This window comes from Euprymna scolopes, chromosome 26, assembly GCF_053919585.1.
Source record: "Euprymna scolopes isolate OS-2025 chromosome 26, ASM5391958v1, whole genome shotgun sequence".
NCBI lineage: Eukaryota > Metazoa > Mollusca > Cephalopoda > Sepiida > Sepiolidae > Euprymna > Euprymna scolopes.
Window position 1 is genome coordinate 63,309,286 of NC_136507.1, and position 27,295 is coordinate 63,336,580.

General features: G+C 33.8%; 1 protein-coding gene across 17 annotated transcripts in view; it reads left to right on the forward strand.

The window, feature by feature from the left end:
* The window catches only part of LOC145248122 (disabled homolog 2-interacting protein-like), a 1,344,959-nt gene that overhangs the window by 302,286 nt on the left and 1,015,378 nt on the right, over nt 1–27,295 (forward strand). For all 17 annotated transcript variants that reach the window (XM_080109927.1, XM_080109924.1, XM_080109911.1 and 14 more), the window contains one exon: nt 20,546–20,690. In XM_080109927.1, coding sequence (XP_079966053.1) covers nt 20,546–20,690 — 145 coding nt within the window. The remainder of the gene's footprint in view (nt 1–20,545; nt 20,691–27,295) is intronic.

Sequence of the window (27,295 nt, forward strand, 5' to 3'; positions counted from 1 at the left end):
AAAAATCTTTTCCAATTCTCTTGCAATGATGTCTGCTGTTTCTGTTCGAATCTCTCTCCAAATGGCAAACTTCCTTGGACCACAATCTATTGTAGATAGGAATATTCCTCCTTTCTAGTGTGTGACGTCAATAAACTACCGTATCCAATCGGTGGCCACTTGAACTTCTCCTGCCTCATGTATCGTTGGTGGCGTGTCAATCATTTAGCATTGATCAGTTTTTGACTATCTTTTGCACACTTATTCCTCGTCACCTCCGGGTCGACCTTCTGCACTAGATAAAGTTCTCTTTCTAATCCTACATGGTGTAACGCAATCCCAATTTCTTTCCGACCCCATTTCAATGCAAGGTTCACATTCTTTATCATAGCCTCCAGCTCAGCGACGTTGATGTGATTCTAATCAAATTTCTGTCTTAACCATGCTACATCCTTGACTATCACACCGTCAATTTCAACACGCACATCAGTAACCATACCGCTTGCATCGCACAATACAATGCCTTTATCTAATTTGGAAACATGCCACCTCCTTCGAACCGAGTCTCTTCATAGAACCTCTTCCACAACTTCTCGTAACACGCTTACTGTCTTGTCATCCACCATATCTTCCTAGTCAATTATTTCTGCTCTTTTCAAATAACTGCAGGTGGTTCTAAGCCATCCAGATATTGGGTAGTGGCCCACCAGTTTTCCATGGGCAGAAAACAGTTCACGCTTGCTCATTTCATGTTCCTCTGGCAGGTCTTTTCCTCTTGTATATACTGGTGCTACCAGATCAGGCTGTCTGAAGATATTGGCTTCCTGAGACGAAATGCACCTAACATTGATGTCTTTTGTTTTTCTACTTCCTTCCACAAAACTTATGTTCTGTGAAAACAAAAACAACAACCCACCTTTTCCCCTTTTCTTCCCATTTCTCCTTTCTCTTTCTATCTCCCTCACTTCTTAACTGGTTTCCTAACTTAAAATGTACCAAACATTAATACTGTAATCCTTTTCTCTCTCCCATTGCAAAACTCATGTTCTGCAGGGCAATGAACAAAAACGATAAAATCCACTACAAAACAACCAAACCAAACACTACAAACTAGCAATGTAAAATACAAAAAGCTTGAAGAATAAAAACATTCTACAAAATAACTGAATGCAACATGAATACTATTTCCAAAATAACTGGATTCAGCATTTAATAATCTGAAAAGGTTTGATATGCCGTAAAACAAAACAACCAAGCCAAACCTCTCGTAAATATCAATCTTTCTGCACTGTCTGTATTGAGCCAGAGACCCTATGCTGTTTTTCCCTTCAACGATTTGGGTGATTTTTTTCGTTAGGCCAAACTTGTCAAGATGACATACAAGTGCCATTGCTGGCACTTCTGTTTCATTCACCAGAATGTTATCCATATACGAATTTGTGTTCTTCCTGATGAGGTCCTCTTTATTAGGCACAGTTTACAGATTTCTTGCCATGATTTCTGAGGCAGCATTTTACCCAAACCCCAATTTAGTTAAAAAAAAAAAAACATAGGTCTTTCTTTTATACCAGACCAACTGGAACTTAATAAATTTGTAAATATGCGTCAAATTTCAAACTCGGCAATCTTTGTTGCCATTGTCATCAGCCTCCACTTTCTCATAGTTTCTCCGCACATATTAATTGTTTTAGTTCTTGTTTATCGAGAACTGGTCTGACTTTGTTCTTTGTGGTTGTATCAGTGCCATTATGGGAATGAATCACATTTTTACATTTTGATCCGAAGGTACTAGGATTCCTTTTGCGAGCCAACGTTTCACTTAATTATAGAAGTTGATCTTTTGTTCTCCAGTTAATTTTGTATAATAATGATTGATGTTGTTCTTTGATATTGGGGGAATCCTTCCACTTCATTCCACCAAATTTTATGCTGAAATCCTTGTCCATCACATTAAATTTTTTCTTTATTCACTCAGTTTAGATGTAGCACAATCTCCTCTAATCTCTGTTACCATTTTCGTTGATAATGACCCCTCCAAGTTTGCAGATAATACCCATCCTTATTATAATATCACTAGCCTGGGTGCCCCGCATTGCTCGGGTGTTTGGAGGTGTGTGTTGAGCAAAAAAAAAAAATTTTTTTAAATAGTAGTAGGCAGGCAGGTTCGAACCTCCACCACGAAGGAGAAAAAGAATGTGAAAAAAAAAAACACAAAAAACGTGACGTCTTTGCTGTTGTGTTTATCGTATAACCAGAAGTGACGAACGTCAAAATTGAGGCTAGTCAATCGAAAAGAGTGGATGACTTTTGAAAATATCGGCAAAAAAAGTGACCCCTCCTTGTAGAAAACTTCCCCAATGAGGGTGAAGGAATTAATGTTTTTAGCCAATTTTTTTATATTTGTCAACGGAAAATTCGAGGTTTTAAATGATACTGGTTTCGTCATGTTCCAATGCGTCTGTCAAAAGTTTTAGGCAGACATACATACATACATACATTCATACATACATACATACATTCATACATACATACATACATTCATACATATATACATACATACATACATATATACATACATACAGGTGAGATTTATATTATAGACTAGCGGGAGTATCCAGCGTTGCCAAGTTGTTTGGAGGTGTGTGTGCTCTTAAATCAAAAAAAAAGTTTTGGTAGTTAGGATCGAACCCGAAACCCTGAGGCGAAGTTGAAAAAAAAACGTGAGACGTTAACCGCTCGGCCAGCAAGAAAGAGTAAGTGAAAGACGTTTGAATTTATTTAAGTAGAATTGACAGGTGCCCACTTAATGAGGTCAAATAGAAGTCGTGGTGTTAAGATTTACGACGACATAAGCAATGGCTATTCAGCAGTTAACATTTTCTGCAGGACAGTTTTTAATGAGGTGAAAACCCAACTTTGGGGAGGAAAAACAGCTCTTCCGTTTATTAGGGGACTGTTGTCCAAATAAAAGCAATCGTCTGATATGACGGTGAAAAGCCGACACTGACCAAACGTTTACCTCGCTTTCTGGAGACCACCCGGCCAATTCGAATCCAGTTTCACTTTATACCGAATAGCGAAAGAAACACGCGGCGATCTAAAAATCTGGAAAAAAAATAGCATTTAAAAGTCGGGCAAATCAAATACACGCGCGACTCCCATTGTAAAGTCGTACATATTATCATCTAGACAGCATATAAAAAGTTTTAAGCATTTTATGGACATACAGAAAAAGTACACACACACACACACACACCCAGTTTCACTTTTATATTTATAGAAGACCGTTGATCATTTTTTTTTCTAGCACAATTGCCTCAGTACTCAACAGTCGTTCACATATTTCCAATCTTACAGTGCTAATTCTCTTCTATCCATCCACTGCTCTTATAGTACTTGTGCCCCTGCAATAGTACTTGAAAACCTTAATCGAACCAACGAGGCAGTACAGTCAGTATTGATGAGGGCCCTCACTCTTATGTCATTTACTAACACTCCTAATAGTAATTGTCTGTATTTTTGAGATGAGGTGTTTTCATTGATTGAGATTGTCGGACTGACTTCCTCATCTTGGTTGTTATAGTCACAACGTTTCGGCCGTTTTCCCCTCCGGCCTTCATCAGGTGTTTTTTTTATATCGAACTGGGGAACCGTTTGTTAGGAGTCTCGAACCCAACCCTTTATTATTATTACGGGGGTACCGTGTTCGGACTCCAGCTAGGCTCTGGGACATAGTTGCTGATTCTCTGTTTTGAATGTTACTTTTCACTGCCTTCGTTCAGGATTGAACTCAGCACCTTTGGGTAACTGTAAACTTTGATACAACGTCTAGGACCACTCGGCCATATGTCAAACGAAGGCAGTGAAAAGTAACATTCAAAACAGAGAATCAGCAACTATGTCCCAGAGCCTAGCTGGAGTCCGAACACGGTACCCCCATAATAATAATAAAGGGTTGGGTTCGAGACTCCTAACAAACGGTTCCCCAGTTCAATACAAAAAAACACCTGATGAAGGCCGGAGAGCAAAACGGCCGAAACGTTGTTTCTATAACAACCAAGATGAGGAAGTCAGTCCAACAATCTCAATCAACACTCCTAATGTTGGTATCGATTCATTTTGCACCATTGCTGATGTAAAGGAGTAACCACCAACGATTTGGTTGCCCCATTTTAACTTCCCTGTGTCTCACATATTGCCCCGGTTCACCACATCCATAACAAGTTATCATATGTGGTCCATTACAATCCCTCGCCAGATGAGGACGCTTACAATTGCAGCATTCACCAATCAACGGTTTGCTTATCCTTAATTTTTTCATCAACTCTTTAGGTTCTCTTTTTGGGTCCCATTTCGCAACTGCTGCCGCTTCCAGAGTTCGTGTGACTTTGAGCATCCTGGAAGTTGAAATAAGCTCACTAATCAGCAGCCCTTTCACATTCAATAATTACTGTAGTGCCACAGAAATATTTTCTGGGGAACCATTAACAAAAGTGAATCTCACAACCTGCTTTCATTCTTTTTCGTCAAATCTTGCTAATTCCGCCGATCTTTCTACATTGGTTGCACATGCATCGACTGCCTCACCAGTCTACTGCATCCTTCCCAGTTTTGCATATGCAGAGAAAATCTCTTCAGTAAACGCTGCCTTTAGTTAAGCTTCCATCTTCTCTGCATCCCGTTGATCCTCCTCTGTTAACTGGAGACAAAGGCCTAAGGCGTCCTCTTTTAGAAACATGGATATTAAACTTGCAAGGTAGTGAATTTTCTGTAGCTTTGCAAACAACTTCACCTTTGTCAACCAGGCCATTGAATCACCTTCCCCATTGAACGTCTTCGCCATATTGCTGCTCACTTTCAGAATTCTCTCCATATTATTTCGGTATGCAAAACTGTAATTTGCCAAAATAGTTTAAGATGTTCTCACTGTCTCTCAACAACAAGAAAAAGTTTTTTCAGTGATCTGCACAGAAATCCCTCCAACTGAGCCTCTTTATCGTTCGTCTTTTCATACACTTTTTATTTTGCCACCTTTGATTATCTCCCGTGATCTCTTCCGTGGCCGTCATGTATATTTTGATGCACTATCCATCGCCTTGTTTCTTTTTTGGCCTACTTCTCGGTAAGTTTGATTTTCATATCACTGGGTTTTTTTTCTTTTTCCTTTTACAATTTCACGATACAAGGATCGGCCATATTTGTTTTCAACCTGTAACATAAACACAACAAAAGTAAGTTGTACTTTGGAATATTAATAACGCAGAATTTATTAAAATAAATGTAATAACAAAAACAAAATGAACACGTATACGTATTTAGTGTTTCTTTGTGTGTGTGTGTGTGTGTGTGTGTGTGTGTGTGTGTGTGTGTTTTTATATGAAAATAATCGTTTGAATAAATATGAAATTGGCCCAAGAGTTTTGAAAGAGTTTTAAGGAATTGGAATAAGACAGACTGCAGTTACCTCCCATGCTACTATGCAAACTCCTCTGTTTATTATTTATGTAAACTTGGAATTCCTTTAAAAACTATTTTCATTAATAATAAATTTTTTATGGTTTTCCTAATGTTTGGATGTTTTACTAATTTCGAAACAATACAGTTGCAGTAGATACTTTTAATTGAAATTCAATATTTCGATTTATGTTCTAATACCGAAGAAGTATCAAAAAGTCTACTAAAAACCACAACGTTAAGGTTTTCAGTTTGTTTGTTTGTTTTTGTTTGTTTGTTTGTTTCTTCCTTTTTTGCATTTTTTATTTATATTTTTAGTTTGTTTTTTCCTTTTCTTGTTTTATTTCAAAATTTGAAGTCGAATTCATTGCTAAAATCTAAACGTTCATGTTAAGCCGACTACAGTTATCTCCCCTAGACTGACAATATAACACCCGAAGCTTAAAAAAAAAGATTCTTTTAATATTTTTAGAATTAACGAAAACATTTTAATAAGCAAATTAAGCTAAGGACAGATAACCCTTTCATGTTTTATTTGAAAGATAAAGGACTAAAAAATAAATAAATAAAAATAAAAACGAGTAAATACAAACGCAATACAAACGCATTTTACGATTATTCAGGTTAAAAAAATTTCAGTCAAAATAAAAATAAAAAATATCTATTTTTAATAGTTCTCTAACCTTAACTCGAGTTCATGATTTTATTGGCTTTTTTCCAGAATTTAATTTGATTAAAAAAAGAAAAAAGCAGAACCCAACATATCAAGCAGTTTTTATATATATATATATATATATATAAAGTTTACTAAGGTAATCAAAATGGTAAACTTAAAAAAAAAATTTTTTTTTTGATTCATCCAGCCTTGACAGACGTGTTTCAAATATTATCTCTAGTACTTTTCTTTTAATGATTTGGAATTCATTCCATTTGCACTTTTTTCCAAGGAACTCTGCCTTTTGGATGATTTTGGACCATTTGGAATTTACCCAGTGGATTGAAATTTTAAATCCGACCGTTTTGGATTTTACCATTTTTGGATTTTTACCCTTCACCGGACTATCCATTCATGTGAAATCTTTTTATTATTTTTCTTTTGCCTCCTGTTCCCCTTACCTCACCTTTTTTTAACCAAGTAAGATCTTTGACTTACTTGTAGTTTCATTAAATACTTTTATATGCAAAATCCGATCCTGCATTTTGCTAATTCCTGCCCTCTGATGAGAAGGAGAGTATTTCTTCGAAACTCCACGGATTAAGGACTATCCACTTATCTTGTGCTTCCTTTTTTTAAAATTAAATATGTTTTTAACTCTTTTTCAAGATGTCTTTTAACATATTTTATTAATCATTTGTTCATATATATATATATATATATATATATATATATATATTCAGCTAAATCCATAACAAGCGACATTTGAATGAATGGTTTATTTTATTGATGCTACACCGTAATCACGTGATTAAAATTTTGGGAGACAATAGAGTAAAGAGTTCCAAACAATTTTCTACTTTATCAACTTTTGTAATTTTTAAATGTAACCATCTTAAAAATACGAGGAATACTTAGATACAGTTGTTTTCATGTGAAATTCTGTTTTACAATTTCAAAAATCTCGTCCCAATTCTGTAGAAGCGCCAAGTTATTTTTTTTAAATGATTAATCATGTTAAATGTTATAAAAGTCTACCAGGCATCAAATAGAATTTTTTTAACATAGAAACTATTATTTTTCTTGGAATATTTTTGGTAAATGCACTACCAATCTTAAGATAATTCTTTTCTTCATCCTTACCAGCAGCATCAGTTGATAATGAATAAGTGATCAATTTATAAATAAATATTCAACATTTGGATAAATTTTAAGTAGGATCGCTCCCAGAGTAAATGTGGTATTTTGGTAACTGTAATAATTCTAGCTGAGGGTAGGATAGATGGAGAACGACCAAATGTTCCACACACATATACTCTCTACATCTTTGATGGCCTTGTCTTTATATATATATATATATATATATATATATATATAATTATATAAGAACAAGTAGTTAATAAAACATGTTAAAAAACACTTTGAAAGAGTTAAAAACATATTTAATTTTAAAAAGGAAGCACAAAATAAGTGGATAGTCCTTAAGGCTTTCTGCAGAGCCAACCTCACTTTTTGGTACAACTGCTAATTTTAGTCGTTGCAATGGCTGCCACAAGACAGAATATAAAGTAGACGTCAGGTTTTACATCAGAGTTTTCCTTCTCCTAGATGCATGTCTTAACAGACTGAGGGTGCATCTCTCCCAGTGAATTAAACGCACATCCTGGAAATCTTTGTTACGGCGCGATACATATAGCACTTAGCCTTTCTAAATGCTCACTCATCTGATACTGGCCAGGTTCATTGTTGCTTAATTTTGGTGATCTAGCGAAAATCAGTGCATCAATGTAATTGTCATACAAATATATATATAGTAAGTTATAAAAATATATATGGCAATTAAGCTACACAGAATATTCCGCATTTCATTCTTGTGAGAATTCATCAGGCTTATGCAAAGAGTTGTGGTTACCTCACATTTTTATATACGCATTCTCACGAGAATGAAACACGGAATATTCTGTATAGCTTAATTGCCATATTTTTATAACTTACTACCTAGCTCTACCTATATATTGAGCACTGTTGAAGTAAATACTGAAAATTTCCGCATATAATTATATTTTCATATATTAATTTATGTGATAAAATTAAGTAGTCAATATATATATATATATATATATATATAGACTCTTTGGATTTTACGATCATCTTTCTTAGAACTGCACGCCTGTGGAACTCTGTTCCGTCTGCCTGCTTCCCACCGGACTACAACTTGGATGAATTAAAAATAAAACTAGAAAGAAACTGAGATATATGCATGCGAGTGTTAGGTTTTTTCTAAACAGTTCACTTCTAAATACAAAAACAATTACTAAAGCTAAGATCAGAACCAAAACCTAAGGATAGTGAATCAAGTACGATAACCATCAGGCCAGTTTGACACGATTTAAAAAGTGTTTTCAAACCTCGTGAAACAGTATACAGATAAAAATCCGATGAATCCCAAGTACCATTTTTTTCAATTTTTACCCCTTAGCAACCCGGGGTTTTTTTGTTTGTTTGTTTTCTTTCCCGGATGTCTGAATACCCTATATGCCAAATTTAAAGTCTATAGATCAAAAATTCATTAAGCATATAGGTTGAGATGTGTCCTCACAAATACACACACACTCGCACTTTTCTAGATATATAGATTATACTAAAATTCACACTTTGGATTCCCTGGCTTCACAGATTGCTATTTCATTAATTAATTGATGGACTGTCTATTTAGTTGATTGATTTTTTTTTTTATCGGTTATTCTATTGAAAATGCCTTTTATTCCCCCCACCCGCCCCCCCAAAAAGAAAAAAAAGATTTTTGTATATGGTTTTATATATTTTAAAATTTATGCTATAACCTGGGATGCACTTTTTTCTACTGATTATCCTATGATGAAAAGTGTTCATCTTTGAAAATCCATGCGTTAAATATTTTTCATTAATTCCTTGTTTGAATTTGATGGATCGATAAATATTATAATTTATTCAATTTTTTTTCATTTTCATCTATTTCAACTATTTCTTTAATTTTTCTATCGAGTATATTGAGATATTTATTATATTGATCGGTTCTAATTTTAAGATTATATTTATACTCTTCTTTGGGGATTCGTTTTGGACGCCAATTCTTCGATTTGTTAGCCGCTAATAGTAATCGGCGAGGATGCGATTCAAGGGAGACAACTGCTGTTGGACTCTTTCGTTTTGTCGAATCCCAACTATGTAGACGAGGAACAAATGATTATCAAACAGGAGGGGAGAGGGGAAAGTAACATTAAAAAAGAAAATGAAGATAAAAGCAAACGAATAATAAGAAGAAATTGTTAAAACAGATGGAATAATCGTTCTGAAAGAGAAACTATTTTTTTAATCTAAAAAAAAAATGTAAGGAATAAAACGAACATTTTTTTTTTTTTTCATGAAACTGAACGAAAAGAAGAATTGAGTCTTAGATTTAAACCGAACTTTTAAAAAACTGGAAAGAAATAAAATAAAAAATAATTAAAAATATTCTGCAATAGAATTGATGGAGAGAGCGGGAATAAATCTTCATTTTTTTGTGTTTGGAAAAAAAAACAAAATCTCTTTCAAGGTAGAATTAAAAAAAGATGAAAATCAGAATTTGAAATTTTTTTTTTTTTTTTTTTTTTTTAACTTTCATCCAAAATTTTCTATTAAGCTTCAGTAAAATCTCGGAAACAACTGAACTATTTTCCTATTTTTATAAACTTTTATAATATGGACTTTTATCACATGGACGTTTATATAGTTTTATAATACATTAGCAAGGAAACCCGACATTGCCTGGGATTGAATGAGAATCAACAAATGTTTCGGACTTCCAATATTTTTATTTTCATCAAAAATTATTGATTACCTGCTCTAGTCAGGAACGCACCGTGGTACCGAAAGGAAGCTTCACATGCCTTCAGGCATTAACTTAGTCCAAAATACATTGTAGTCCATATTGCACTGTACAAAAACTACTGTTGATTTTATGTAATTATTTTTATGTAATGGCTTAAATCAGTTTAAAATTCAAAAGTCAGATATCATGTTTTAATTGTGCTCTAAACAGAAACGTTCATTTCAAGCGTGCCTCACTGCCTCTGTCTTATCAAAGAACCTATTGTTTTATTTTATATGCCGGGCCCTTCTGTTTGTTTGGTGATTAAACTTTTCAAATGCACTTACCATGCTTTATAAGAGTGTTAAGTTTGGTCAAAATAGGACTGTTTCTTTTTTAATCAGATTTTTGTGATTATCGATTTTTGATATTTATTGGAGACATTCTGATACAAAACCTTAAAATACTACCAGACACTGAGTACGTTTGTGTAAAATTTCAAAAATATCAGCCCAGTCGTTTAGGAGTCTATAGGGAAAGAACTCACACACGCACAAAATGTCTTTTGTATATAAGTAGAGAAGAGATACGTTTATAATACATACTTATTGTAATACTGGTCTATACTTCTAAAAATTAAAAAAAAATGTTTTGCATCGATGTTCATATTAAAAATCCTTTTTTGTTTGTATTTGTTTCCTCACGAAATCAAAATGTAACACAATCGTTGGAATGTGAGGGAAAACCAGCTCCCCATAAGAAGGGCTAAAAAGGGCACTCTCACAGTAGCCAAAAATAATAATTGTCGTAGTATAGGGGGGGGGGTCCCCTCCATTGACCAAACACAAATTGATTGTAGTGTCAGAACAGATACTACACTTTGAGACACTAAATCTTTTATTCAGGCTAAAATTACAATATACGTTCAAACTAAACAAAAAAAAAAAAACTTAGGCACAAGGCCAACTCAAAAGTTGGTCATCCTTGTCACCCCAGAACTAAACAAAAGTTTCTCTTAGCTAGCATCTTCTTTCACCATAATACCGCATTCACCCTTTTTTACTGGTGGACGTCTTACTTAGAACCCAATTGTTTAAAACATTTTTTATTTACGCGTAAAAACAAAAACGATAACAATAATGGTACAATAGTTCATTTGTGTCGAGGAGGGGGGGGATACAAAAGGGGTTAGTAGGACCCTCCTAATCCCGTCTACTTGATAGACCACCCGTTGTGCTCTGGTTTGAAAAGGAACCTGAGCTCCTGCGGGTCAGTCTTTAAGTGGGGGGGGGCTTCTAGATGGGACAAAATGGAGAAAAAAATTCTTGGGGGAGGGGGAGGGTGTTAGTGATTGATTTCTTTCTCTCCACGATGGGTGAAATTTAGAGTGAGAGTGAGATCCCGGCCCGAAGGCCAAGGATCTTTTTTCTAATTATTTAGGTATTTATTTGCTTCCTCACCAAAGCAAATGTGACACAAGGTCGTTTTTAATGGAGGGGGGGGGGAACTAGCTCCCCTAAAACAAGGGCAAAAAAGAGGGCACTCTGGCAGTATCCAAAAATAGTAATTGTCTCAGTATAAAAGGTTTCCCTACATTGACCAAGGACTAATTAAGTGAAGCATCAGAAAAGATACTACACTTTGATCTTGGTCCAAAGGCCAAGAAAGAAAAAAGGCTGCTTTTTTTCTATTTATTTTAAAAAAAAATTTTTTTTTAATACAACTTTGTTATATATGGGTCATGGAAATGCATTCATCTGCAAAACATCTAGCTAATTTGCATATTCTTTAAAAGATTCATTTTAATTAATTTCCTATTAGTTTTTCGGTTTTCTTATGGGTGATCATCTTTAACTATTACGTGTAATTATATTCATGCAGATATTTTACATGGTTTATACTTGCGTAATATTTGTGTCAAAGGGTTATGGTAAATACAAACTTCTTTCTATATTTATGTATGTGTATATGTTTGAAAAAATTTTGCCTACCAAACTCCTCTGTCAGTTTTTGTTTTACAGACATGAAACTTAATATAGAGGGTATTCAAACCCATGCAAAACTTTATATTTGGGTTTTAGTCGGGGAAAATTGGTGCAAAAGTGTGAAAAGTAGAAAATGGAATTTGCCAGGTGACGGCTGAATGACGCCATTACAAATATGCATGCGTAACGGAATAGCTATTGGTTGATGTCTTAATTTTTAGCCTTGCAACAAACATGTCTTCATAGCTCAAGCATTAACGTCAAAGGAAAAAGTAAATCGTAAACTAAACGTTTTGATTTCGATTTTCGGTGGTGATGCAGGAGTTATTTTTAAATTTTTTTAAAATTTATTTTTTAAATCATTACTATATATTGGGTCCAATAAAATAATAAATACGAAATCTGCATTAATCAAAATATCATATATAAGCGTTTTCGACCGAGCAATGCCGGGTGGCCTGCTAGGATATTATAGATTTTAACTTTTACTGTGGAAAATCAGACATTTTTGCTCATAAATTTGCTTTAACTGAATATTCATTTTGTTGTGTTAAAAATAGATTGACATTCAAAAAATTCAGAAAATCGAAATGAAAACACATTTCACAATCGTAAAGAAAATCAACATAAATTAAAGAGACAACAAATAACTGTTACCAAAGGCAATAAAAGTTACATTTTTATTTGTCCGCTTAATCTTTTTGCATCTTAAAATATTTCGAAGCGTTTTAATATTTTTTGCTTTCAATCAAAAAATTTGGGCAAATACAAAATGTTAGGCTGAAAAATAAAAATGGCTGACAGACGTTTGGCATCTCCGAAATCAAATAGTATTTTTCTTTCTTTTTTTTTTTTTTTTAAATACTTTTAATTTGGTAAAAAAGTAAATTTGAAGGCGTTTGGAACAGCTACTTGTTGACTACTTGTCTCTTGTTTTACCACAAAAGACGAAAACCCCATTTAGCAAACTGAGAAAGTCCAATTCCCCCCCCCCCTCTTAAAATATAACTGTTACACATTTTAATTCTGCACAGCATCTGCCTATCATCGGCCTTTATCCCAGTCAGTTCCCAACAGCTTCTAATGTAAAAGCAATTTTCACTACAGTGTTGGTGTCAGCTCTTGGCACATGTCCAAACAATCTGACCCACCATTTTGTCGTCTTATCTTCAGTCAGTGTGATTCTGTAGCCCTTTTGAATATCGTCATTGCACATCTGGTCGAGCAGTGGAATTCCCGAGATTCAGTTGGAGTATTTTGATTTCCATAATGGTGAATCTTCGCTCCGCCTACCTCATTGTCAATAAGCACTCACAGTTGAACAAAGTGACGGATCTCCCAACAGTCCAGTAGATCTTCAACTTTAGACAGTTGCTGACCTGGCCATCGCCGTGCAAGCCACATGGGTTGTATGCAGCAATTTTACCAAGAATGTTTTCATCATCACTGAGATACTTTTAAAAACATTTTTTTTTTTACATTTTCGCCCCAAGCAAGACACAGTGCCACTTTGATGTAGAGGACTACTATTTGGAACATAAGTTGCAAGGGTTACCATGTAGGGAGTTGAGCAGCAAGATGTCAGTTCACATTACACTTGAACTTTTGCATGTCAGTACAGTTGGGGAAGCAGCAACCCATATGGGAATTCCAAAGTCTAGTAGTTCTGGGGAAAATCTATTAGTAGAAGGCTTTCTTACATTTAGGGATCTCTACTGTGTAGGGGTGGGACTTTGCTGCTTGTCAGGCTTGCCGGGGATATTTACATTGAGGGGATGCAAGGGCTTGTAATTCATTGGAGCATTCACCATTAAAATATTTGTAAAACAGATAGCGGGATGCAATTTGAAGGTGTGGGATCAGTTAGGTTTTAATGGCCCCATAAAATAAGTGAAACAAAAGGAACAGTTTCTGATCGACACTATTAACCCTAGAACTGTTCTTGCACTAACCAACCTTCACAGCAAAATCACAATTTTCAACATGCCGGCGTAACCTGGGATAGATTACATAGCAGGTATCTGGGGGTGCGTTTAACTCACTGGGGGAAGATACACACCCGAATCAAGACGGAAACTAACGGGGAAACTACCGTCTTTATTTGTCTTCCCAAGATTGCAATGGCTCTACAATTTAGGAAGCCATGGTTGCTTACGTTGTTAAACAGCAGGGCTACAATCGGGTACAAATGAGCGGTCTGAACGAGTTTGAAATGTTGAGTATGTTGGAGACGCCCCTCCATGGGATTAATGGACTTCTCATAACGTCACTTCCTCTGGTGACGTCACTTCCGGTAACGAGTACCAGTGCCAGCAGTCAGAGATTGGAACGCAGTTAAGCAGGTCGTGTGCAAAAACGCCCAACAGTTGAGGAATAGTATTGCTCAACCCGCCTTGCCTGTACTATATGTGAATACATGTTTGTTTCTAAAAGTCCTGTGTTCCTTTCATTTTTATTACCATTTTAACACCATAACAGAGTACAAAATTGACCTAATATTGGTAAGAGGAGACTATAGAAAATGGAGAATAGCTGAAACGAAATTTATTCAAAGAAAATTACCATTGTGATGTATTCTAAGATTGAAGGAATTTGTTTTATTTGAAAAAAAAAAAAAAAAAAAATTGCGGAAAATAAAATTACAAATTTTGGAAGAGTGAAAGTTTGCAAAAATAAAAAAAATTCCTTCAATCACTCATTGTGTCGGCCATATCAAAATATTTCCAATCAGAGCGGAAACCGATGTAAACAAATTTAGGGAAAATCTAGACAAGAACCAAATTATTTTTAATGTTATGAGTAGGTAAGCCAAAATAATTTAGGACGAATTTTCTAAATATATTTTTTTCAAAAACGTTTATTAATATTGCTCCAGAAAGCATCTCCCACCTGACATTAGCCTCTATATACATAAGAATCCAATACGTCCTAAGATGGAGTGCTGTTGCCAAATCTGGGAAGATGCTGCTCAGAGCTCTTTTCCTTGCCTTGAGAGAATAAAATACTTATTTCGAAATCTAGTGGGGCAAGGTGTCGCCTTCTCTTTCCTGCAGCCGCTTTTCAATGATCCTACTTCAGCAACAACTTCATCCTAGCCATAAACTATGCCCTTCTCAAAGGGAAAAGGCCATGGTATATAGGTCAAGCCTTGATAATTGCTCAGAAATCGAAAATTAAACAAACTTCTAAAAGAAGCACATCCAATAAATGTCCCTAATCGTACGAAAATGTAATGTTCTATCAGTATTGTTTAAATTTCGATTTTTGAGCTATTATCAATATTCGGTTGAGGTCATCATTTCGTTTTTCATTCTTATTTAGCAGTCTTTACATTATCTTCATTTTTAAGTAAAAAGCGAAAAAAAAAGCATTTTAAAATAAGTTTAGACACAAAAAAAATCTTATCCAAGCAGGTAGAAGAGTGACTATTCTTGCCTTTGGTAACATTTATTGTTTGCGTATTTATTGTTTCACCTATTTTTTTTTTTTTTTTGTTTTGTTGGCTATTCTAAAGTCAGTAATCATTCTGTTATGCATTTCAAGTCATCACTTTTAGAGTTCCGAAAGGGAATTAAACGAAATATGTCAAGACGGCTTACGTCATTTTCAACATTTAGAAACATTACCCACCCAGCAACCTTCGATAATGTTTTCTAATTTTATCCCCATATCTAGAAGTACAATTGATGTCTGTCCGTATTATTTTTATAGCACCAAGACCTTCTGTTTCTCTTGTCTGTGTAAACTCACGCACACATCGTTACAATTCGTGGACATCCAAGCTGCCATAATTATGTTACAGATAAGTTAACTAAAATAGACTGAGAGTTCAACGGAAGGTGTGGCGGCAGGAACCAATCATGTTAAATAATGTTCTGATGGTCCATTCCAATATAATCATAGAACAAAACCAAAACGAAACCGGTCAATCATCTCCTGATTAGCAGCAATAAATTGAGTAGAAGGGGGAAGAGGGTATTGAATTGTAGCCAAAAAACCTGAAATACGTTTTTTTTTTTTGTCTCTGGACATCTTTTTGAATATTCGATTTTCATCTTGTGTTTGTCAGGTTTTTTATTCTAATCAAAATACATTTTTGTTTAGATAATATTTTTACTTTATTTTTTGTCTTTTTGTCATCTTTGTTTTGTTTCTTATATTTTGGTTTCATGCTTTCCTTTCGTTTTGTTTTACACCCTTGTTTTGTTTTACGTCCTTGTTTTGTTTTATGACCTTGTTTTGTTTTACGCCCTTGTTTTGTTTTACACCCTTATTTTGTTTTACGCCCTTGTTTTGTTTTACGCCCTTGTTCTGTTTTATGACCTTGTTTTGTTTTATCCCCTTGTTTTGTTTTACACCCTTGTTTTGTTTTACACCCTTGTTTTGTTTTACACCCTTGTTTTGTTTTACGCCCTTGTTTTGTTTTATACCCTTGTTTTGTTTTACGCCCTTGTTTTGTTTTACGCCCTTGTTTTGTTTTACGCCCGTGTTCTGTTTTATGACCTTGTTTTGTTTTATGCCCTTGTTTTATTTTACGCCCTTGTTTTGTTTTATGACCTTGTTTTGTTTTATGACCTTGTTTTGTTTTATGACCTTGTTTTGTTTTATACCTTTGTTTTGTTTTATACCTTTGTTTTGTTTTATACCCTTGTTTTGTTTTATGCCCTTGTTTTGTTTTATGCCCTTGTTTTGTTTTATGCCCTTGTTTTGTTTTATACCCTTGTTTTGTTTCAGACCCTTGTTTTGTTTCAGGCCCTTGTTTTGTTTCAGGCCCTTGTTTTGTTTCAGGCCCTTGTTTTGTTTTATACTCTTGTTTTGTTTTATACCCTTGTTTTGTTTTAATGTTGGCTGGGCATGACACATTCTTCCCATCAGAAAAACAAAAAACTTTCATTATTTAAATTATCTACATGTTTTTTTTTGTTTTTTGTTTTTTTTACATAGGCATCACCACTTCTCAAGGCCAAGAGGCCACACGAGGATAAGGGTTATAGAGTTTGCAGTAGACAATTGGACAATATTGTAATCATTAGTGATGGAAATTCGGTAAATTTGTTAACTTATATGGACGGCTCATCCAAAACTTGTTTACGTTAGAATTGAAGACAACCATATTATAGTCAGCTGGAAAGCAGGAAAACAAGACAATTCCACAGGCGTGCAGTTCTAAGAAAGAAGCTTTGTTCATGGAATCTACATTTAGGTTTAGACACAGATAAAAAGTGAGGGAAATTATTGATAGTGTTTTCTGCTAGACGGGTGCTTCTTGTTAAAGTTTGGTGAAGGGGGACCATAGATTGGAGCTCAGTCGAGCACTTGCCATAAAATAATGATAAAGCAGAGACAAATTCACAACATCTCTTCAGTGAGAAAGAGGTTGCAGGAAAGAGAAAAGGACATCCCCTACAAGGCTACGAAGTCTATTTTGAACTTTTTAGGAGCTCTTGCCCAGATGTGGCAACAGTACTCCATCCTTGGACTACTTGGCTCTTATATAGATAGAGAATTGCATCAGCAGTGAGATATCTACTGGATCGATAGACGGATCCCACCATTTTTCCAGCGGCCTTGGCAACGGATTTAATGTATGTATTCCATTTCAGATCAGGAGTAAAGGTCAGGCCTAGAAGCTTGTCAAAACAAGGTTTCCCCAAGACGAGAGCCATTCATTTCAATTGATGCCAGATGGGGATCAGAGCGTTGATTTAAAGATAAAAGCTTGGGTTTAGAGCACCCACTTTCTGGCCACCTAAACAAAAAACAAAAACACCCAAAACACCCCCGCCCCTCCAACCAATTTAAACAGGTAATTTTAAAGGATTTTACAAGGGTAGAAAGAAAGCTCCCCCCCCCCAAAAAAAAAATCGTGGCCACAAAGTGGGTGATCGTTTTACGTTAAATTATTATGGAAAAGTGATCCTTCACTTTTTTAAACTAACATTTCTTCATATCTTGGAAACTATTCGTTTGCCTTAATTATAAACGTTATTTTCGTTTTCAGCGACCCCGAAAACCTATAAGAGTGGTAATTTTAAAGGAATTTTCGAGAGTGAAGTAATTCTTCATATTTACTTCCCCCCCCCCCCCAATAACATAAGAAATTAAGAATTAGACAAATTTATTTTCGGTAGGCTTCGCCAGGAAAGTTTTTAAAAATAAAAAATTAAGATAAACAAATGGTGCTAGTGCACTTACCGATCCGCGCTATTTTTTAAATCGTATTTTCAAGTTTAATTAAAGTTTTATCATATGTTTTTTTATTCAATTGTAAGGTTAAAGTACAAATATATATATATATATATATATATATATATATATATATATATAATTTAAAAAATAGGATTTTTTTTTTACCCATCTATTAAATAGATAGTTAAATGTTGTAATTCGAAAATCGTCAACCTGTGGTGCATGTGAAAGGCTCATTTTTACCGGAAATGAAATGGCGAACAGTCCCGCAGTTACAAAACATTTTTATTTTATTTAATATATTTTTTATAATTTGCGATCTTAATTTATTTTGATAACATGCAAACATTCCTTGACTTTACAGATAAATTTTCTGAAAATTTCAATTAAATTGGTAACATAGAAATATGGTTTTATTCACTTTGAACGAACCCAGAATTACATTTATATATATATATATATATATATATATATATATATATATATATATATATATATATATATATATATATATATATATATATAGTAAATGACAAAATAATATAGAAGACCTGATAAAACTTGAAAACACCACATGGAGCCAATAGTCCGTGCTGTAGCCATTACACCATATTACTCCCACTTATATATATATATATATATATATATATATATTGGAAATGGTAATTAATAAAAACTGAAGAAAGTGCTCAATACTGTTGTAGAGAAAATATGCGTTTTATTTTTTATTACCGTATCTTTCTGTTAAGTTACATTATTGTTTCAGCTACCCGGCCGTTTTTTTTTTTACCGTCTGTAGCTTCCTCAGACTTTTACAGACATATATATATATATATATATATATATATATATATATAATCCTTGCAATCAATATCCCACCAGTTCCTTCCATAAACTGCATATTCGTTTATGTTTGAATATGATTAAATCCGTCTGCGTTTAATCTCCTCCTAATCATTTTTGATTCTCTCGTGCCAACAAAATCTGAACAACAGTTCTAACCATCCATTATGGAAACGGAGTCATTTGGCAAGATCTGACACAAGGGTTTTGCTGCTGTTTCAAAATTTATCTGGGTTTGGCCATTTTAAAAACGCAAGGAATTTAGGGTACTTATGCAGTATAAGGACTGTGATATTATCGGAAGTGTCTGGGCAGTTTCCAGGTACTGAACAAAAGTTTTATGATTTATTTTTCACAAAAAAATAATGGGCCAATATTTAAAACAACATATATATATATATATATATATATATATATATATATATATATATATATATATATATATATATTTCTGTCAGTACGAAGCTAATTCACTGAAAAATCAATTGAAAAATGAAAACGATATTCTTGAATAATTATTGGATAATTTTTACGGAACTTTTAGAAAATTCAATTCAAGAATAAAAAAAAAACACTCGTTGTAAGGTAGGTTTTATGAATAAATATTTTTTTGAATAATAAACAACTATTAGCAAACAATTTCAAAATCTTTGTTTTTTATGATTTTTTTTTTTTTCAAATCAAGATAAATATTTAATTTTTTTATAATTTTTTCATGATTTTTTTATGTATTAGGGTTACGGTGCTCAGCGTTTTGACACCTTCTGGCATTTTTTGTAAACCACCCGGACGATTCCGACGATAGCGTGATCCTTATGCTGCATAAGTACCGAATTTAGGAAAACTTTTTTGAATAAAAGTCATTTTGTCTTATAAGCAATGTCAAAAGAAGAATATTATTTTTGATTGCCTTTTTTCTGTATATCACTTAGCCAACCTTTCGATCCCTCTCTCATTCTACTCTTTCCGATTATCACATCTCTCATTACTAGAAAAAAAAAAAGTCAAATTCAATGCAAATCTCATATATTGGAATTTTTAAATAGTTGATGCCACTAAAGAGCCATTAGAATTTCACAGAAATCGAAAGTACCTGAATTCTCATAAAAAGTTTCTGCTTCATTTTTTCCTGCCTTTCTCTCACTTTTCTTTCCTTCCCTTTATTTCCTCTTTACCTCCCTTTCTTCTCATATCCTCTTTATTACCCTTTCCGTCTTCGTCTTTTCCTCCCTCCGTGTCTTCGTCTTTTCCTCCCTCCGTGTCTTCGTCTTTTCCTCCCTCCGTGTCTTCGTCTTTTTCTGATCTTACTTTGTTTCTTTCTTCATCCTTCCCTCTCTATCTTTTCGCTACTTTTCATCTCTCCTTCTCTAAAATGTTCTTCATAAACAAAATGAAATGGGAACAATTTTTCAGAAATCCATTTTGTCCATTTTTAATAAAACAAAAATAAAAACAAACGTTGGACTCTAATGTATAGTTTATTTCGTTCAAGACGGACACTAACCCCCACCCCTAACTTTGCTGCACCACAAATTGCCCCCCCCCTCTCTTCCCCCTGAACATTCTCAAATGACTTTATAATCAAAGTTTTTCTTTTCCTTTTTCTAGCAAGCCAAAGATCTTGGACACAATGATTTACCGTTGGTCCGCCTCGACGGCGGCAAAGAAGCCTTTATTAAATATTGGGGTTACGATACTCTGGACACGATTAAAGAAAATGCCTTTCAGCAACACAAACGCCGACCAACGCAAGGTAAGTTTCTCTTGTTCTTTCAGAAAACATTCTCTTCTCTGTTAGGTTGCAAATACAGGACTGCCAATAACACACAACCCGGCACTCTGCTGTGGGCTGCTGGTGGTCAACAGAGTCCAGACCATTTCTATCGACTGCGGTATATTGCTAGTTTTGTGAAGTTCTAGGAGGTTTAACCCCCCAGGCTTTGCTTCCTCACGATTTGGGGAACCATTGGTTTATTGCTAATCGTCTGAGGCGCTCCTACTAGGGAATACCGATGAGGATGTATAGGCATTTCTTTTTTCTTGCAGGTGAAAGTGCAACTCCCTAGGGGCGCCGGCTCTTCAATCCCACTTGTCAACCCTTGTGTCACATCTTTCCATCGTGAGAGGAAGATAAAATTACGCCAACAGAACACAGTATGGTATATATGGAAAGAAAGAAAAAATCCTATTCTCATCCACGTCCGTTGAACTCCTCCGTAGATCAGACATTTTTCTCTTTTTAAAAACCGTTTTGAAATTTGATTAAGATTTATTCATAGATTTGTAGACATCTGTTGTTTTAAGCAACAAATCAAGTGTCAGCTTTCCTTGGCCTTTTGGTTAGGAGCAAAGTGTAATATCTGTTCTACTTCATCTTTTCTGACCTCGATCAGTGGAAGAGAAATAATTCTAGATTGAGGCAATTTTAATTTTTTGTTCCTCTCCAGAATGCTCCATTTTGGGGAGCTGGATTTCCCCACATTAAAAACCGACATTGTGTCTAACTGTGCCCTCGTGGGGAGGCAAGTAAGTAGGAACAATCAAGTGTCAGTTTTTAATAAGATATAATAGATCATTTATAAAAGGCAGATAATGATGTGGAAATATATCTAATTGTAAGAAGAAATACTGAATAACATGTGAAGCATGCATGGTCCCCCGTGAATGCACAGTGAACGAGGCATAAAAAACTGACTAAGTTCAGCATTTGTCCCCCCACCCCACCCCGCTTGTAGCCACAAAATTCCCAGTGGACGTCAAATCCTGGTGAAAATGAACAAACGGTGCAGTTTTAGGTCTTAACATGTGTAAATTTGAGTTCTGCACCATGCAAAAAAATGACTAAGTTCATCATTTGCCCTCCCTCATTTAGCCTCCAAAGTCCTCAAGGTCATAACATATTTAAATTTTAGTTCAGCACCATGCGAAACTGCTAAATAGATATACACAGAAAATTTTGGACAAATATGGTAAAATAGTCCTAAAAATGAAGAGTTTTTATTAGCCCTAAAAAAGCCCCTGAGGCACACCCAGGAGTTATCGTAAAGTATAGAGAAACAAAATTATATAGAAATCAATTAGTTACAACTTTTCAGAAAGTTTTATGAAAATCCAAGTCATCAATTTTTTTTAATAACCACAAGAGTATCAATTTTAGCCATTTTAACCCAAAATGCACTCCTGGGGGGGGGGGGGCAACCGAAGTTTTCCCGGAAAATCAGTTCTGTTACTCTTTTACTCATATCATGTTTAATGTTTGTGCAAAATTTCAAAAAATTCCTAGGCGTAGTTATTAAGAAAAGTGCGGACAGACGAACGGACGAATGGACAAGGGTGAATTTACAGGTCCACTCTTCTTTTGTCGGGGACCAATAAGATGTTTTATTTTTATATTAATACTAGCCGTGTATATCCAGCGTTGCTCGGTCAAAACACATTACCAGGCAGTGGGATAAGTCACAAACTATTTAAATTGGTTGGTTGGTTGTTTTTGTTTGTTTTGCCATATCAACCCTTTTCAGGTTATTTAATGCCGAATCCAGTGATTTTGAAGAACAATTTTTTAATAGAGTATATTTGTTTTTTTTTTTGTTTTTGTTTTTAAGTCGGTTTCTATTTAACCCATAGTTGGGACCCTAACAAGTACTACCAGTCCAGGTCAGAGTGGACCTGGAAGCAATGCAATTAAGTTAGGGCCTCACCATCGGATATAGTTTAAGGTCATATCCAGGACCCATACTATTTAAGACACCGAATATTCTAACTTGTTACAAAAAACTGACCATATGTTAGATTTAGAGAAGCAGAAATGTTGGGTATTATCAATGTAAATATAAGTTTTAATACGGTGAAAGTTGTGAGAGTTGTCTCCCTTGAGCCGTGTGGAAAGTTAATTCCCCTTTTTTATGCTTTGATAACGTGTACTTCCATTTGTCTGCATGTAAACGAGTGAGTTCACGTTTATTTCTCTTCGTCTCGAAATGTAAATAAAGGCAGACGTCTTTTCGCGTGTGTTAAACGAAAAACTTGTTTAAGTGTTAATTTTCTTTTTGTTGACGTCGTTTGACTTCTACAGTGTGAATTCTATTTAAAACAAACAAGGCGTGTTTTGATTCTTTAATAATTAACAATCATGAAACACATCTATCTTGGTTTATGAAAATCAAACACGAAGTAACTTTCATAGCTTAAATAGGAAATAACTATCATAGCGTGAATAAATAAGCTTACTTCCGGTTTTAAACGCAAATGTTTTCAGTTATTAATAAGTGAAAATAATTAAAAACTAAATGAATCAACTTTAAATAATATTTCTAAATAGGACAATTAAAACGATTCTATTACAACAAGCAATTAATATCGAGCTAAGTATTAAAATTAGGCACCGCCAAAAATGGCCGCAAAATGAAGTTGTTGTTGTTTTTTAAAACTAAATTACATTTATTAAAATCCATTATTTCTGAGTAACTTTTTTTTTTCCAGAAAGATAAAACCCTGAATTTTATCATATAGAAAACAGAATAATGTAAAACTTTTTCTACTATTTTTAATTAAATTTTAAATGTTAAATTTTCCCAAAAAGTTAACAATTGACATTTTTTGTCTTGCACAAAAAACGTACTTAAATATTTAAAAAAAAGGTTTTTGAAATAATTAATTTATTTATTTATTGTCTAACTAAGATTTAGAATGATTTTCTAAGAGAATATGCAAAAATATTATAATATAAGTACCTGAATTTCAAATAATTCCACTTATTCATATAGGTAACCAGATATTTCGCGTTCATGTAGAGTCGAGATCGATTCTGTTTACGTTTGCGGATTATAAGAAGAAAACTATGGAAGACCAAACAGGCCAAAAAAACTTATTTTTCAGCGACGAAAATTTCAATGTATTATAAAGCTGAGGCTGGACAGTACCAGATGGGTGACCATTTGTATGAGTTTGGTTTTTAATGTATATGTGTGTGGGGGCCAGACTCCCCAAAATGGGGGGGGGGCAATTTAAAGCAGAATAAAAAAAAATTATTTCAGCGCGTTTGGTCCACCGTAGTCGAAAGGCGGCAAACGTTTTCAAACGGGATCGAAAAAAATGATGCTATTTTTAACACAAAGGGCACAACATTTATCGAATTTTTTGTTTTTATATCAATTATTCAAAGCATGCCCTGTTTAATAATGGTCATGCATTATTCGGCTCGCTAAAAAAAAATTGTTAATTTATTTATCAAAAATTTTAAAATGGCTTTTTTCGTATAAATATTAAAAAAAATTTTTTTTTTGTTTTGCTTAACTTAAATTAATTATTTTACTTAACATATTCACCGAATTTCACACTTCAAAACTCAAAAGCGGGATAATTAAACACAATCGAAGTTCTGATATTCAGACGTCAAAATAAGGTATGCAAACAATTTTTTTTTTTTTTTATCTATAATTCTGTCCCTTACAACAACACAATATGTTTTGTTCAGTTTCAGATGATTATTTTAAGCATATTTGTTCCCACTTCAAAACAAGGGGGAGTTTTGTAAGCAAAAAAATATATATATATAAATATCGTTTATGAAAAATAAGTACACTGTTATAAAGTTCATTCTTCTCCTAATAATCGCTGAAAATTTCGTATTGATCGGATAATTACCTGATTTTTGGTAGATTTTTAAAAAGACGGTCCGTCAAAAAGTACTGACCTGCCCCCCCAATTTTGGCGGTGCCTAATTAAAATACATTTTTTTTTTTGTAATATGAAAATGAGGTTACTCATTTAATGTAGATTTCTTTTGAATAAATCTAGTGAACGTGTCTGTTTGTCTGTGTATATTTCCCTATACAATAACTCTGTCAATAAATGTTAAGGGGTCATAATAGGGGTCAAAGTTTAAAAAATTGACCGTTTTCTTTTCTTTTTTTTTTTCTTTTTTTGCTCGGCATACACCGCCAAACACTCAGGCAACGCCGGGCGCCCATGCTAGTATATCTATAAAAGTGAACGTGTGTGTGTGTGTACATTTCCCTATGCAATAACTCTGTCAATTTTTAGTCTGCAGACTCGAAATTTGATATACAGGGTACTGAAATTTTGGGAAAATCTTTGTGATCGGTTTTCGGCTGGAAATTTGGCTGTTAAGGGGTCAAAGTTCAACGATTTGACCTTTGAGAACTCTACCAAACTCCTCCGACAATTTTGGGTCTAAACACTTGAAATTTTAGATATAGGTTCCTTGGACATGGATCTAACTTAATAACTTGATTTGAGCCCAAAATAATAAATTTTAAGGGGTCATAATAGGGGTCAAAATTAAAGAAATTGACCACTTTTTTTTTCTCAACATACACCTCCAAACACCCGGGCTGAAATGCTAGTGTGAGGAAACTTCTCAACCTATTCACTCAACCAATTTTTAATCTAGAAATTTAAAATTCGGTATATAGGGGATTCAGACATGTAGAAAACTTTTGATCCATTTTCACCCGGCAAAAAGGGGGGGTGTTACTAAAGGGTCAAAATTGAAAATGTTGTACGTGGGGGTCCTCGGATTTTTATCTGTTTGTCAACTGTTTCACGAATTTCATGAATGCACGGCCAGAAAAATGACAACTTCTTTATGTTAAGAATAAGTATGTTCAGAAAACTCTACAGACCGTGTCAAGCTGGTTTAATTGTTATCGTACTTGACTCGCTGTCTTTAGATTTTGGTTTTGATCTCAGTAGTTCTTTTTACTTGCAAGAAGTGAACTGTTTAGAGAAAACAATACTCGCATGCACATGTCTCAGTTTCTTTCCGTTTTTTTTTTTTTTGTCTTTTTCAATTTTTTTTTTTTTGTCTTTTTCAATTTTTTTTTTTTTTTTGTCTTTTTCAATTTTTTCTTTTTTTTTTTGTCTTTTTCAATTTTTTTTTTTTTAAGAATTTAACGTTACGTCCAATACATACGGCATTTCTGTATATAATAAATAAGAATTCTGCATTAATTAAAATATAATATCAAGCTTATTTTCGACCGGGCAACGCCGGGCGTGCTACAAGTAGTACATATTAGGACTAATGCTGGAATAAAAGTTTATATAAGTCCGTTTTCAGTATTAAAATTAATTTGTGAAACTATATATTTCGTACATATTAAATTGTGAACAAACAGAGAGGAATACGATTTTATTATAATATTATACCCGTGACCCGTTGGGTCAGTATGTTATATTAGCTATGGAATTAATGTATGAGCATGACACTTGTGACGTAAAGAAAATAGTTTTTGTGAAACATTTCTATGTAAGTGTATTAAAATAAAAAATAAAATAGATTTCTATGAGTCATTCTGTTTATAATTGTTTATTTAAAAAAAAAACAACTTACAGTATATTAAAATGAAAAAAGAATATAAATAGATTTCTGAGTCGTTTTGTTTATAATTGTTTATTTTTGAAAAAAAAAAAAACTAACAGCCATTGAATTATAAGTGGTTGGCCATACTTATAGGTAAATGTGCACTGAACAGATACCATAATACTTAGTTAAATTCAAATTTTGATATATCTTTTAATTTAAACGCAAAAAAAAACAAAAACAATCGGGACGCTGAAAATGTACACAGTAAAACAATACGTTTAATTGTCGTGTTGATTATTTATTTGTAACGCAAATTAAAAAAAAACATACTTTCGGTGTTATTTATTTATGTTGGTAGTGTAGAAGAAAATGTATGAATGTTTTTTAAGAAAGGTGTATTAAAAAATGGAGAATAAATTAAAAAAATATGAAGGCGGTGGGTAAATCGCCGTTGTAAAATGCTGTTATTGTTGTCAACGGGTTAAAGTAGATTTATTTGTAAGAAAATTGCGTTAGAATAACTTAAGCGTAATACTGAAATGAACGATGTAAAAATATGCAGAAAGTATTAACAATTGTTTATTTGGATAATTTAAACGCGAAAAAAAAACACAATTGAGATGCTGAAAACGTACACAGTAAAACAATACGTTTTATTGTCGCGTTGATCATTTATGTACGCATGCGCAACCAGAATTAGTAAACCTGATATTGGGTTATAACACCCGTTACAAGGTCATTTGTGTTTTATAATTATATAGATAGATATATGCCCGGCAGACCCTCCTCTTGGTGAATAGTGGTAATGCTTTGCTGGTTAGTAATGTCATAAGTCTCCTGAATTACTCTTTCTATCTCTTAGTATATCTTTTGTATATATTAATTAAATTGTGAATAAACAGGTATACGACTTTATTATAATATATAACTATAATAAATCTTACTTGCTTCTATATTTCCCCTCGATCCTTAAAATCATATGTGTGACGGTGGACTATCACAGTATTTCGGGAATATGGCCTTGTTTT